Genomic DNA, 15,603 nt, shown 5'->3' on the forward strand with positions numbered 1-15,603 from the left:
TGTGTGTGTGTGTGAGATGAACTTGCTGTATCTGATGTGTGAGAAAGGAACTTGCTATATCTGTATCTTTTGTGTGTGTATTATAGAGACACTGTGTGTGTATCTGTTATGTATGTATTATAGAGACACTGTATATTAGTTGTGTGTGTATCTGTTGTGTGTGTATTATAGAGACACTGTATATTAGTTGTGTGTGTATCTGTTGTGTGTGTATTATAGAGACACTGTATATTAGTTGTGTGTGTATCTGTTTTGCGTGTATTATAGAGACACTGTATATTAGTTGTGTGTGTATCTGTTGTGTGTATTATAGAGACACTGTATATTAGTTGTGTGTGTATCTGTTGTGTGTGTATTATAGAGACGCTGTGTATCTGATGTGTATGTATTCTAGAGACGCTGTGTATCTGATGTTTGTGTATTATAGAGACACTGTGTATCTGTTGTGTATGTATTATAGAGACACTGTGTATTAGTTGTGTGTGTATCTGTTGTGTATGTATTATAGAGACACTGTGTGTCTGTTGTGTATTTATTATAGAGACACTGTGTATCTGTTGTGTATTTATTATAGAGACACTGTGTATCTGTTGTGTATTTATTATAGAGACACTGTGTATCTGTTGTGTATTTATTATAGAGACACTGTGTATCTGTTGTGTATGTATTCTAGAGACGCTGTGTATCTGTTGTGTATGTATTCTAGAGACGCTGTGTATCTGATGTTTGTGTATTATAGAGACACTGTGTATCTGTTGTGTATGTATTATAGAGACACTGTGTATTAGTTGTGTGTGTATCTGTTGTGTATGTATTATAGAGACACTGTGTATCTGTTGTGTATTTATTATAGAGACACTGTGTATCTGTTGTGTATTTATTATAGAGACACTGTGTATCTGTTGTGTATGTATTATAGAGACACTGTGTATCTGATGTGTGTGTGTATTATAGAGACACTGTATCTGATGTGTGTGTATTATAGAGACACTGTATCTGTTGTGTATGTATTATAGAGACACTGTGTGTCTGTTGTGTATGTATTATAGAGACACTGTGTGTCTGTTGTGTATGTATTATAGAGACACTGTGTGTCTGTTGTGTATGTATTATAGAGACACTGTGTGTCTGTTGTGTGTGTATTATAGAGACACTGTGTATCTGTTGTGTGTGTATTATAGAGACACTGTGTGTCTGTTGTGTGTGTATTATAGAGACACTGTGTATCTGATGTGTGTGTATTATAGAGACACTGTGTATCTGTTGTGTGTGTATTATAGAGACACTGTGTATCTGTTGTGTATGTATTATAGAGACTATGTATTATGAGATTATGGTGTGTGTGTGTGAGAGAGAGGAACTTGCTGTATCTGGTGTGTGTGTGTGTGAGAGAGAGGAACTTGTATCTGGTGTGTGTGTGAGAGAGAGGAACTTGTTGTATCTGGTGTATGTGAGAGAGAGAGGAACTTGCTGTATATGGTGTGTGTGAGAGAGAGAGGAACTTGCTGTATATGGTGTGTGTGTGAGAGAGGAACTTGCTGTATCTGGTGTGTGTGTGTGTGAGAGAGGAACTTGCTGTATCTGGTGTGTGTGTGAGAGAGAGGAACTTGCTGTATCTGGTGTGTGTGTGAGAGAGAGGAACTTGCTGTATCTGGTGTGTGTGTGAGAGAGAGGAACTTGCTGTATCTGGTGTGTGTGTGAGAGAGAGGAACTTGCTGTATCTGGTGTGTGTGTGAGAGAGAGGAACTTGCTGTATCTGGTGTGTGTGTGAGAGAGAGGAACTTGCTGTATCTGGTGTGTGTGTGAGAGAGAGGAACTTGCTGTGTCTGGTGTGTGTGTGAGAGGGAGGAACTTGCTGTATCTGGTGTGTGTGAGAGAGAGGAACTTGTTGTATCTGGTGTGTGTGAGAGAGAGGAACTTGCTGTATCTGGTGTGTGTGAGAGAGAGGAACTTGCTGTATCTGGTGTGTGTGTGAGAGTGAGGAACTTGCTGTATCTGGTGTGTGTGTGAGAGAGAGGAACTTGCTGTATCTGGTGTGTGTGTGAGAGAGAGGAACTTGCTGTATCTGGTGTGTGTGTGAGAGAGAGGAACTTGCTGTATCTGGTGTGTGTGTGAGAGAGAGGAACTTGCTGTATCTGGTGTGTGTGTGAGAGAGAGGAACTTGCTGTATCTGGTGTGTGTGTGAGAGAGAGGAACTTGCTGTATCTGGTGTGTGTGTGAGAGAGGAACTTGCTGTATCTGGTGTGTGTGTGTGAGAGAGGAACTTGCTGTATCTGGTGTGCGTGAGAGAGAGGAACTTGCTGTATCTGGTGTGTGTGTGTGAGAGAGAGAGGAACTTGCTGTATCTGGTGTGTGTGTGAGAGAGAGGAACTTGCTGTATCTGGTGTGAGTGTGTGAGAGAGAGAGGAACTTGCTGTATCTGGTGTGTGAGAGAGGAACTTGCTGTATCTGGTGTGTGTGTGAGAGAGGAACTTGCTGTATCTGGTGTGTGTGTGAGAGAGAGGAACTTGCTGTATCTGGTGTGTGTGTGAGAGAGAGGAACCTGCTGTATCTGGTGTGTGTGTGAGAGAGGAACTTGCTGTATCTGGTGTGTGTGTGTGAGAGAGAGGAACTTGCTGTATCTGGTGTGTGTGTGAGAGAGAGGAACTTGCTGTATCTGGTGTGTGTGTGAGAGAGAGGAACTTGCTGTATCTGGTGTGTGTGTGAGAGAGAGGAACTTGCTGTATCTGGTGTGTGTGTGAGAGAGAGGAACTTGCTGTATCTGGTGTGTGTGTGAGAGAGAGGAACTTGCTGTATCTGGTGTGTGTGAGAGAGAGGAACTTGCTGTATCTGGTGTGTGTGTGTGTGAGAGAGGAACTTGCTGTATCTGGTGTGTGTGTGTGTGAGAGAGGAACTTGCTGTATCTGGTGTGTGTGAGAGAGAGAGGAACTTGCTGTATCTGGTGTGTGTGTATGTGTGTGAGAGAGGAACTTGCTGTATCTGGTGTGTGTGTGAGAGAGAGGAACTTGCTGTATCTGGTGTGTGAGAGAGGAACTTGCTGTATCTGGTGTGTGTGTGAGAGAGGAACTTGCTGTATCTGGTGTGTGTGTGAGAGAGGAACTTGCTGTATCTGGTGTGTGTGTGAGAGAGGAACTTGCTGTATCTGGTGTGTGTGTGAGAGAGGAACTTGCTGTATCTGGTGTGTGTGTGAGAGAGGAACTTGCTGTATCTGGTGTGTGTGTGTGAGAGAGGAACTTGCTGTATCTGGTGTGTGTGTGTGAGAGAGAGAGAGGAACTTGCTGTATCTGGTGTGTGTGTGTGAGAGAGAGAGAGGAACTTGCTGTATCTGGTGTGTGTGTGTGAGAGAGAGAGAGAGGAACTTGCTGTATCTGGTGTGTGTGTGTGTGTGTGTGTGTGAGAGAGAGAGAGAGAGAGAGAGGAACTTGCTGTATCTGGTGTGTGTGAGAGAGGAACTTGCTGTATCTGGTGTGTGTGAGAGAGAGAGAGGAACTTGCTGTATCTGGTGTGTGTGAGAGAGGAACTTGCTGTATCTGGTGTGTGTGAGAGAGAGAGAGGAACTTGCTGTATCTGGTGTGTGTGTGTGTGAGAGATGAACTTGCTGTATCTGATGTGTGAGAAAGGAACTTGCTGTATCTTTTGTGTGTAATTTTGTTACTATCCCTTGAAGTCTTTCATTGTTAGTTTTACTCTTTAGACCCTGTACCTATTTAGCAGCCTCTTCTGTAGGTGTCTGATTTGTTTAGATCCTTTTAGGGCACTCGTTTTCAAAACCTGTCCTCATTTTAAAGGGACATGAAACCCAAACTTTTTCTTTCATGATTCAGATAGAGAATACAATTTCTCTTGTTAAGTGTATCCAGTCCACGGATCATCCATTACTTGTGGGATATTCTCCTTCCCAACAGGAAGTTGCAAGAGGATCACCCACAGCAGAGCTGCTATATAGCTCCTCCCCTCACTGCCATATCCAGTCATTCTCTTGCAACTCTCAACAAAGATGGACGTAGTAAGAGGATAGTGGTGTTTTATAGTTAGTTTTTTAACTTTAATCAAAAGTTTGTTATTTTTAAATGGTACCAGAGTGTACTGTTTCATCTCAGGCAGCATTAGAAGAAGAATCTGCCTGTGATTTCTATGATCTTAGCAGAAGTAACTAAGATCCACTGCCGTTCTCACATATTCTGAGGAGTGAGGTAACTTCAGAGGGGGAATGGCGTGCAGGTTTTCCTGCAATAAGGTATGTGCAGTTAACATATTTCTAGGGATGGAATTTGCTAGAAAAATGCTGCTGATACCGGATTAATGTAAGTTAAGCCTTAAATGCAGTGATAGCGACTGGTATCAGGCTTATTAACAGAGATACATACTCTTATAAAAGTGTAATATAAAACGTTTGCTGGCATGTTAATCATTTTTATATATGTTTGGTGACAAAACTTATTGGGGCCTAGTTTTTTTCCACATGGCTGGCTTGATTTTTGCCTAGAAACAGTTTCCTGAGGCTTTCCACTGTTGCAATATGAGTGGGAAGGGCCTATTTTAGTGCTTTTCTGTGCAGATAACAATACTGACAGAGACATTCAGCTTCCTTCTGCATGATACAGGACATCTCTGAAGGGCTCAAAAGGCTTCAAAGTCGTGTTTGAGGAGGGTAACAACCACAGTAGACTGTGGCAGTTGTTGTGACTGTGTTTAAAAAACGTTTTTGTCATTTATTATTCCGTTTTTGGTATTAAGGGGTTAATCATCCATTTGCAAGTGGGTGCAATGCTCTGCTGACTTGTTACATACACTGTAAAAATTTCGTTAGTGTAACTGCCTTTTTTCATTGTTATTTCAAATTTTGTCAAAATTTTTCTCTTAAAGGCACAGTAACGTTTTTTTATATTGCTTGTTAACTTGTTTTAAAGTGTTTTCCAAGCTTGCTAGTCTCAGGGCGCTATGGCTCAAATCCTGGTCAGCTGATGTGACTTTAAAGTCTAAATTACTCAACATTCCTTTCAAGGGGCAGACCTTATTCGGGCCTGGTTTGAAAGAAATTATTGCTGACTTTACTGGAGGTAAGGGTCATACCCTTCCTCAGGACAGGGCCAAATCAAAGGCCAAACAGTCTAATTTTTGTGCCTTTCGAAATTTCAAGGCAGGTGCAGCATCAACTTCCTCTGCTTCAAAACAAGAGGGAACTTTTGCTCAATCCAAGCAGGCCTGGAAACCTAACCAGTCCTGGAACAAGGGCAAGCAGGCCAGAAAGCCTGCTGCTGCCTCTAAGACAGCATGAAGGATCGGCCCCCTATCCGACAACGGATCTAGTAGGGGGCAGACTCTCTCTCTTCGCCCAGGCGTGGGCAAGAGATGTTCAGGATCCCTGGGCGTTGGAGATCATATCTCAGGGATATCTTCTGGACTTCAAAGCTTCTCCTCCACAAGGGAGATTTCACCTTTCAAGATTATCTGCAAACCAGATAAAGAAAGAGGCATTCCTAAGCTGCGTACAAGATCTCCTTGTAATGGGAGTGATCCATCTAGTTCCGCGGACGGAACAAGGACAGGGGTTTTATTCAAATCTGTTTGTGGTTCCCAAAAAAGAGGGAACCTTCAGACCAATTTTGGATTTAAAGATCCTAAACAAATTCCTCAGAGTTCCGTCATTCAAGATGGAAACTATTGGAACCATTTTACCCATGATCCAAGAGGGTCAGTACATGACCACAGTGGACTTAAAGGATGCCTACCTTCACATTCCGATTCACAAAAATCATCATCAGTTCCTGAGGTTTGCCTTTCTAGACAGGCATTACCAATTTGTAGCTCTTCCATTCGGGTTGGCTACAGCCCCAAGAATTTTTACAAAGGTTCTGGGCTCACTTCTGGCGGTCCTAAGACCGCGAGGCATAGCGGTGGCTCCTTACCTGGACGACATCCTGATACAGGCGTCAAGCTTTCAAATTGCCAAATCTCATACAGAGATAGTTTTGGCATTCCTGAGTTCGCATGGGTGGAAAGTGAATGAAGAAAAGAGTTCTCTATCTCCTCTGACAAGGTTTTCCTTCCTAGGGACTCTAATAGATTCTGTAGAAATGAAAATTTACCTGACGGAGTCCGGTTATCAAAACTTCTAAATGCTTGCCGTGTTCTTCACTCCATTCCGCGCCCCACGGTGGCTCAGTGCATGGAAGTAATCAGCTTAATGGTAGCGGCGATGGACATAGTGCCATTCGCGCGCCTGCATCTCAGACCGCTGCAATTATGCATGCTCAGTCAGTGGAATGGGGATTACACAGATTTGTCCCCTCTACTAAATCTGGATCAGGAAACCAGAGATTCTCTTCTCTGGTGGTTATCTCGGGCCCATCTGTCCAAGGGTATGACCTTTCGCAGACCAGATTGGACATTTGTAACAACAGATGCCAGCCTTCTAGGTTGGGGTGCAGTCTGGAATTCCCTGAAGGCTCAGGGTTCATGGACTCAGGAGGAGAAACTCCTCCCAATAAATATTCTGGAGTTAAGAGCAATATTCAATGCTCTTCTGGCTTGGCCTCAGCTAGCAACACTGAGGTTCATCAGATTTCAGTCGGACAACATCACGACTGTGGCTTACATCAACCATCAAGGGGGAACCAGGAGTTCCCTAGTGATGTCAGAAGTCTCCAAGATAATTCGCTGGGCAGAGACTCACTCTTGCCACCTGTCAGCGATCCATATCCCAGGTGTAGAGAACTGGGAGGCGGATTTTCTAAGTCGTCAGACTTTTCATCCGGGGGAATGGGAACTCCATCCGGAGGTGTTTGCTCAATTGGTTCTCCGTTGGGGCAAACCAGAATTGGATCTCATGGCGTCTCGCCAGAACGCCAAGCTTCCTTGTTACGGATCCAGGTCCAGGGACCCAGAAGCGGCACTGATAGATGCTCTAGCAGCGCCTTGGTTCTTCAACCTGGCTTATGTGTTTCCACCGTTTCCTCTGCTCCCTCGTCTGATTGCCAAAATCAAACAGGAAAGAGCATCAGTGATATTGATAGCGCCTGCGTGGCCACGCAGGACCTGGTATGCAGACCTAGTGGACATGTCATCCTTTCCACCATGGACTCTGCCTCTGAGACAAGACCTTCTAATACAAGGTCCTTTCAATCATCCGAATCTACTTTCTCTGAGACTGACTGCATGGAGATTGAACGCTTGATCCTATCAAAGCGTGGCTTCTCCGAGTCAGTAATTGATACCTTAATACAGGCACCTAAGCCTGTCACCAGGAAAATTTACCATAAGATATGGCGTAAATATCTTCATTGGTGTGAATCCAAGAATTACTCATGGAGTAGGGTTAGGATTCCTAGGATATTGTCCTTCCTCCAAGAGGGTTTGGACAAAGGATTATCAGCTAGTTCTTTAAAGGGACAGATTTCTGCTCTGTCTATTCTTTTACACAAGCGTCTGGCAGAAGTTCCAGACGTTCAGGCATTTTGTCAGGCTTTAGTTAGAATTAAGCCTGTGTTTAAACCTGTTGCTCCTCCATGGAGCTTAAACTTGGTTCTTAAAGTTCTTCAAGAGGTTCCGTTTGAACCCCTTCATTCTATTGATATCAAACTTCTTTCATGGAAAGTTCTTTTTCTGATGGCTATTTCCTCGGCTCGAAGAGTCTTGGAGTTATCTGCCTTACGTTGTGATTCTTCTTATCTGATCTTTCATTCTGATAAAGTTGTTCTGCGTACAAAACCTGGGTTTTTACCTAAGGTGGTTTATAACAAGAATATCAATCAAGAGATTGTTGTTCCATCATTATGTCCTAATCCTTCTTCAAAGAAGGAACGTCTTTTGCATAATCTAGACGTAGTCCGTGCCTTGAAGTTTTACTTACAGGCTACTAAAGATTTTCGCCAAACATCTAACCTATTTGTTGTTTACTCTGGACAGAGGAGAGGTCAGAAGGCCTCGGCAACCTCTTTCTTTTTGGCTTCGGAGTATAATCCGTTTAGCCTATGAGACTGCTGGACAGCAGCCTCCTGAAAGGATTACAGCTCATTCTACTAGAGCTGTGGCTTCCACCTGGGCCTTTAAAAATGAGGCCTCTGTTGAACAGATTTGCAAGGCTGCAACTTGGTCTTCGCTTCATACTTTTTCCAAATTTTCCAAATTTGATACTTTTGCTTCTTCTGAGGCTGTTTTTGGGAGAAAGGTTCTACAGGCAGTGGTTCCTTCTGTTTAAGTTCCTGCCTTGTCCCTCCCATCATCCGTGTACTTTAGCTTTGGTATTGGTATCCCACAAGTAATGGATGATCCGTGGACTGGATACACTTAACAAGAGAAAACATAATTTATGCTTACCTGATAAATTTATTTCTATTGTAGTGTATCCAGTCCATGGCCCGCCCTGTCCTTTTCAGGCAGGTCTAAATTTTAATTAAACTACAGTCACCACTGCACCCTATGGTTTCTCCTTTCTCGTCTTGTTTCTGTCGAATGACTGGATATGGCAGTGAGGGGAGGAGCTATATAGCAGCTCTGCTGTGGGTGATCCTCTTGCAACTTCCTGTTGGGAAGGAGAATATCCCACAAGTAATGGATGATCCGTGGACTGGATACACTACAAGAGAAATAAATTTATCAGGTAAGCATAAATTGTGTTTTTAAACACCTTTTTAATTTACTTCTATTATTTAATTTGTTTCATTCTCTTGGTATCATTTGTTGAAGGAGTAGCAATGTACTAATGGTTTCTAACTGAACACATTGGTGAACCAATCACAATCAATATATATATCCAGTCACCAATCAACAGCTAGAACCTAGATTCTCTGCTGCTTCTGAGCTTGCCTAGATAAACCTTTCAGCAAAGGATAACAAGAGAATGAAGCAAATTAAATGATAGAAGTAAATTAGAAAGTTGTTTAAAATTGTATTCTCTATCTGAATCATGAATGAAAAATGTTGGGTTTCATGTTCCTTTAAGGATATCTAAACTGGATCACAGGTAAAATAATCAGCTAATTAGTAAATATCGTTATTTTACCTGCTCTCATCCAGGGTAATCCAGAAAACCTGGCCTGTTGGGTTTTAAAACCAGTATTTTAGGAGATACGGTCATCAGACATGTACTCTTCCTATACACCCAGCACCTACTGACCTTACCTGCTGCTAATACCTCTTCCTATACACCCAGCACCTACTGACCTTACCTGCTGCTAATACCTCTTCCTATACACCCAGCGCCTACTGACCTTACCTGCTGCTAATAAATCTTTCTATATACCCAGCACCTACTGACCTTACCTGCTGCTTATACCTCTTCCTATACACCCAGCACCTACTGACTTTACCTGCTGCTAATACCTCTTCCTATACACCCAGCACCTACTGACTTTACCTGCTGCTAATACCTCTTCCTATACACCCAGCACCTACTGACCTTACCTGCTGCTAATACCTCTTCCTATACACCCAGCACCTACTGACCTTACCTGCTGCTAATACCTCTTCCTATACACCCAGCACCTACTGACCTTACCTGCTGCTAATACCTCTTCCTATATACCCAGCACCTACTGACCTTACCTGCTGCTAATACCTCTTCCTATACACCCAGCACCTACTGACCTTACCTGCTGCTAATACCTCTTCCTATACACCCAGCACCTACTGACCTTACCTGCTGCTAATACCTCTTCCTATACACCAGCACCTACTGACCTTACCTGCTGCTAATACCTCTTCCTATACACCAGCACCTACTGACCTTACCTGCTGCTAATGCCTCTTCCTATACACCCAGCACCTACTGACCTTACCTGCTGCTAATGCCTCTTCCTATACACCCAGCACCTACTGACCTTACCTACTGCTAATACCTCTTCCTATACACCCAGCACCTACTGACCTTACCTGCTGCTGATACCTCTTCCTATACACCCAGCACCTACTGACCTTACCTGCTGCTAATACCTCTTCCTATACACCCAGCACCTACTGACCTTACCTGCTGCTAATACCTCTTCCTATACACCCAGCACCTACTGACCTTACCTGCTGCTAATACCTCTTCCTATACACCAGCACCTACTGACCTTACCTGCTGCTAATACCTCTTCCTATACACCCAGCACCTACTGACCTTACCTGCTGCTAATACCTCTTCCTATACACCCAGCACCTACTGACCTTACCTGCTGCTAATACCTCTTCCTATACACCCAGCACCTACTGACCTTACCTGCAGCTAATACCTCTTCCTATACACCCAGCACCTACTGACCTTACCTGCTGCTAATACCTCTTCCTATACACCCAGCACCTACTGACCTTACCTGCTGCTAATACCTCTTCCTATACACCCAGCACCTACTGACCTTACCTGCTGCTAATATCTCTACCTATACACCCAGCACCTACTGTCCCTACCTGCTGCTAATACCTCTTCCTATACACCCAGCACCTACTGACCTTACCTGCTGCTAATACCTCTTCCTATACACCCAGCACCTACTGACCTTACCTACTGCTAATACCTCTTCCTATACACCCAGCACCTACTGACCTTACCTTCTGCTAATACATCTTCCTATACACCTAGCACTTACTGACCTTACCTACTGCTAATACCTCTTCCTATACACCCAGCACCTACTGACCTTACCTGCTGCTAATAGCTCTTCCTATACACCCAGCACCCACTGACCTTAACTGCTGCTAATACCTCTTCCTATACACCCAGCACCTACTGACCTTACCTGCTGCTAATACCTCTTCCTATACACCCAGCACCTACTGACCTTACCTGCTGCTAATTCCTCTTCCTATACACCAAGCACCTACTGACCTTACCTGCTGCTAATACCTCTTCCTATACACCCAGCACCTACTGACCTTACCTGCTGCTAATACCTCTTCCTATACACCCAGCACCTACTGACCTTACCTGCTGCTAATACCTCTTCCTATACACCCAGCACCCACTGACCTTAACTGCTGCTAATACCTCTTCCTATACACCCAGCACCTAATGACCTTACCTGCTGTTAATACCTCTTCCTATACACCCAGCACCTACTAACCTTACCTGCAGCTAATACCTCTTCCTATACACCCAGCACCTACTAACCTTACCATAAAATAAAACAATCATAAATATATAAATGAATATAAAAATGATGTGACAGTACAGGGTTCCCTACACTTTTATCAGTTTGTGGGTATTGCTTGTACCTCAGTTATACCTGCGATCAGTTGTTTTATACAGGTGGGTGATGTGTGTGTGCGCCTCTGTGTGTGCACGTGTAACAGGTTCAGGTTATGACACAACTATGTTTTTTGTAGATGTTCCTTTCGGTGACCCGGTTAGTGCTGCGCATGAAGAAGGACAGTCAGGCGAGACTGAAACCTAACGAGGTTGTTACAATCAGCAAAACCAAAAAGAAACAGCATGTAAAGAGGTGTTGCTGACCCTTGACCTCTGGCCATGCCAGTGCACTGACCCCTGGATAACTGGACACAGACTGTGATAGGGGGAGAGGGTTAGATCAGGAGGAGCAGAGGATTGCATCGGGCCCTGTGTTGGTGCAGTAACAGAGCTGTGCATGGTGGATAGAAGAGTATGCTGCAGTATTTATTGATTCACAATCATTTAGGGAAGTTATTAACACAGTTAACCTGTTACCACCATCCCTGTTTCACATTAATAACTGTGTGGTCCAATCAGAGAAGCCTTGGTCCTACTAGCCCCTCCCACTGCAACTGAATATATTTAAATATGCACATTCCTGGCTGTATAGGACAATAAAGCTTATTTTTGCATTTAACTGATTATTAATTTTACGATAATAAAATGATTTTTTCTATGAATAGTCAGTGTGTGTCTTGCTGAGTCCGCTTGCATCAGTGGATGTTCATATAAGCAGTCGTGAGCATTACACCGATCACGCCTTTGTGCCTGCAGACTTTTCTCCAGGCGTCTCCTGTGGTGCGTCGTCAGGCGTCTCCATCATCTCTTTGTATTGACGCTTGAAGAAGCCCAGCTATAAACAAAGGACAACAGAAAGTCAGCACACGTGTGCAGAGACCAAGGATAAATAAAAGGTCCCTTTAAGTTTAAATGGTTAAAGTTTTTAATCTTCAGGCTGACCTTTATGAGTTATCAAGAGGTAAGCAGTCTGAAGTGTGCAGCAATATACATAGAATAAACCTATAGTTAATATGTACAAAAAAAGAATGCTCTGAATAGCAAATAGAGAGAGAATTATTAAAACTTAACTTTTAATAAGTTCACTAATAAGTAAAAGACAGCAGCAGAATAATAGAGAGTATTGTGCTGGCCTGCCGTGAGCAATTTAAACACACATCTCTGTTTTGGTAACTAAGTATTCTACTTTCTTTCCAATTGTATGAAGAGTCCACAAATCCATTCCAATTACTAGTGGGAATTCAACTCCTGGCCAGCAGGAGGAGGCAAAGAACACCCCAGCAGAATCCCCAGTCATTCTTTGCCTTACTTATCGGGAGGATGTGCGAAGATGGTGTCTGAAGATATTTAATCCTTTTATGGGTACTTTTCCCTGCAAGCAAGGATTGGGGCTATGTTGTGTCCATGTAATTCTCTTTAATAAGAGTAATGGTGGCTTTTAGCAGTTAGAAGACGGCAAGGTGGTCTTTGCTTAACTTCTAACATCAATACTACCCCTATATAGAAAACAAGGGTTGGTTACTCTGTTTTTTTCTTTCTAATTAAACGGTGAGTCCACAAATCATCTAATTACTAAGCAGGAGGCGGCAAAGAGCACCACAGCAAAGCTGTTAAATTTCACCTCCCTTCCTTCCAGGTGGTAAAGTTTAGGTGTCTGGAAAGATTCTTCAGTCAAGATTTTATTATTTTTCAGCAGTACAAGCTTGTGCTGCCGTAGTCCATGTCAGTCTCTTCAGTAGAACAGTGGTGGCTTTTAACCCCTTAAGGACAAGGCCATTTTTCAATTTCTTTCCCTTAAGGACCAGGGCTATTTTTACATTTTTGCGGTGTTTGTGTTTAGCTGTAATTCTCCTCTTACTCATTCACTGTACCCACACATATTATATACCGTTTTTCTCACCATTAAATGGACTTTCTAAAGATACCATTATTTCTTTCATGTAATTAGCAAGAGTCCATGAGCTAGTGACGTATGGGATATACATTCCTACCAGGAGGGGCAAAGTTTCCCAAACCTTAAAATGCCTATAAATACACCCCTCACCACACCCACAATTCAGTTTTACAAACTTTGCCTCCCATGGAGGTGGTGAAGTAAGTTTGTGCTAGATTCTACGTTGATATGCGCTCCGCAGCAAGTTGGAGCCCGGTTTTCCTCTCAGCGTGCAGTGAATGTCAGAGGGATGTGAGGAGAGTATTGCCTATTTGAATACAGTGATCTCCTTCTACGGGGTCTATTTCATAGGTTCTCTGTTATCGGTCGTAGAGATTCATCTCTTACCTCCCTTTTCAGATCGACGATATACTCTTATATATACCATTACCTCTGCTGATTCTCGTTTCAGTACTGGTTTGGCTTTCTACAAACATGTAGATGAGTGTCCTGGGGTAAGTAAATCTTATTTTCTGTGACACTCTAAGCTATGGTTGGGCACTTTGTTTATAAAGTTCTAAATATATGTATTCAAACATTTATTTGCCTTGACTCAGAATGTTCAACTTTCCTTATTTTTCAGACAGTCAGTTTCATATTTGGGATAATGCATTTGAATTAATCATTTTTTCTTACCTTCAAAAATTTGACTCTTTTTTCCCTGTGGGCTGTTAGGCTCGCGGGGGCTGAAAATGCTTCATTTTATTGCGTCATTTTTGGCGCAGACTTTTTTGGCGCAAAAATTCTTTTCCATTTCCGGCGTCATACGTGTCGCCGGAAGTTGCGTCATTTTTTTTGACGTTATTTTGCGCTAAAAATGTCGGCGTTCCGGATGTGGCGTCATTTTTGGCGCCAAAAGCATTTAGGCGCCAAATAATGTGGGCGTCTTGTTTGGCGCTAAAAAAAAATATGGGTGTCGCTTTTGTCTCCACATTATTTAAGTCTCATTATTTTTTGCTTCTGGTTGCTAGAAGCTTGTTCACTGGCATTTTTTTCCCATTCCTGAAACTGTCATTTAAGGATTTTGTTCAATTTGCTTTATATGTTATTTTTTCTATTACATATTGCAAGATGTTCCACGTTGCAACTGAGTCAGAAGATACTTCAGGAAAATCACTGCCCGGGGCTGGAGCTACCAAGCTAAGTGTATCTGCTATAAATTTTTGGTATCTGTTTCTCCAGCTGTTGTTTGTATTGCATGTCATGACAAACTTATTAATGCAGATAAAATTTCCTTTAGTACTGTTATATTACCTGTTGCTGTTCCGTCAACATCTAATTTTCAGAGTGTTCCTGATAAACATAAGAGATTTTATTTTTTAAATCCATTAAGAAGGCTATGTCTGTTATTTCTCCTTCTAGTTTACATAAAAGTCTTTTAAAACTTCTCTTTTTTTCAGATGTTGATGCTGATAAATCTTTGTATTTGTTCAAGATGGAATTTATTCGTTCTTTATTTAAAGAAGTATTAATTGCTTTAGATATAGAGGATTCTGGTCCTCTTGATACTAAATCTAAACGTTTAAATAGGGTTTTTAAATCTCCTGTAGTTATTCCAGAAGTGTTTAATCTCCCTGATGCTTTTTCTGAAGTAATTTCCAGGGAATGGAATAATTTGGGTAATTCTTTTACTCCTTCTAAACGTTTAAGCAATTATATCCTGTGCCATCTGACAGATTAGAGTTTTTGGGACAAAATCCCTAAGGTTTGGGGCTGTCTCTATTCCTGCTAAAATGTACTACTATTCCTACGGCAGATAGTACTAAATTTCAGGATCCTTTAGATAAGAAAATTGAATCCTTTCTAAGAAAAGTTTACTTATGTTCAGGTAATCTTCTTAGACCTGCTATATTTTTACCGGATGTTGCTGCAGCTTCAACTTTTTGGTTAGAAGTTTTAGCGCAACAAGTAACAGATCATAATTTTATAGCATTATTCTATAACATGCTAATACTTTTATTGGTGATACCATCTTTTGATATCATTAGAGTTGATGTCAGGTATATGTCTCTAGCTATTTTAGCTAGAAAAGCTTTATGGATTAAACTTGGAATGCTGATATGTCTTCTAAGTTAACTTTGTTTTTCCCTTTCTTTCCAGGGTAATAATCATTTTTTCGTTCTTTTTCTCATAATAAGGAACAAAAGCCTGATCCTTCATCCTCAGGAGCGGTATCAGTTTGGAAACCATTTCCAGTTGGAATATATCCAAGCCTTATAGAAACCTATAGTCAGCTCCTAAGTACCCATGAAGGTGCGGCCCTTTTTCCAGTTCAGCTGGTATGGGGCAGATTACGTTTTCTTCAAAGGAATTTGGATCAATTCCGTTCTCAATCTCTGGTTTCAGAACATTGTTTCAGAAAGGTACAGAATTGGCTTCAGTTAAGGCCTCCTGCTAAGAGATTTTTTTCTTTCCCGTGTCCCAGTTAACACAGCAAGGCTCAGCATTTCTGAAATGTGTTTCAGATCTAGAGTTGGCTGGAGTAATTATGCCAGTTCCAGTT

The 15,603-nt window shown here is 42.2% G+C and overlaps 2 protein-coding genes across 4 annotated transcripts in view; one reads left to right on the forward strand and one right to left on the reverse strand.

Annotated features, from left to right (window-relative positions):
* The window catches only part of LOC128641966 (ras-related protein Rab-35), a 164,166-nt gene extending 152,337 nt beyond the window's left edge, over positions 1-11,829 (forward strand). For all 3 annotated transcript variants that reach the window (XM_053694579.1, XM_053694580.1, XM_053694581.1), the window contains one exon: positions 11,305-11,829. In XM_053694579.1, coding sequence (XP_053550554.1) covers positions 11,305-11,430 — 126 coding nt within the window. In that variant the 3' untranslated portion in view covers positions 11,431-11,829. The remainder of the gene's footprint in view (positions 1-11,304) is intronic.
* The window catches only part of LOC128642148 (integrin alpha-M), a 592,220-nt gene continuing 588,189 nt past the window's right edge, over positions 11,573-15,603 (reverse strand). The window contains exon 30 of the mRNA XM_053694828.1: positions 11,573-12,002. Within this exon, the coding sequence (XP_053550803.1) occupies positions 11,904-12,002 (99 nt within the window). The 3' untranslated portion in view covers positions 11,573-11,903. The remainder of the gene's footprint in view (positions 12,003-15,603) is intronic.

The sequence above is a fragment of the Bombina bombina genome, chromosome 11 (genome assembly GCF_027579735.1).
Source record: "Bombina bombina isolate aBomBom1 chromosome 11, aBomBom1.pri, whole genome shotgun sequence".
Classification (NCBI taxonomy): Eukaryota; Metazoa; Chordata; class Amphibia; order Anura; family Bombinatoridae; genus Bombina; species Bombina bombina.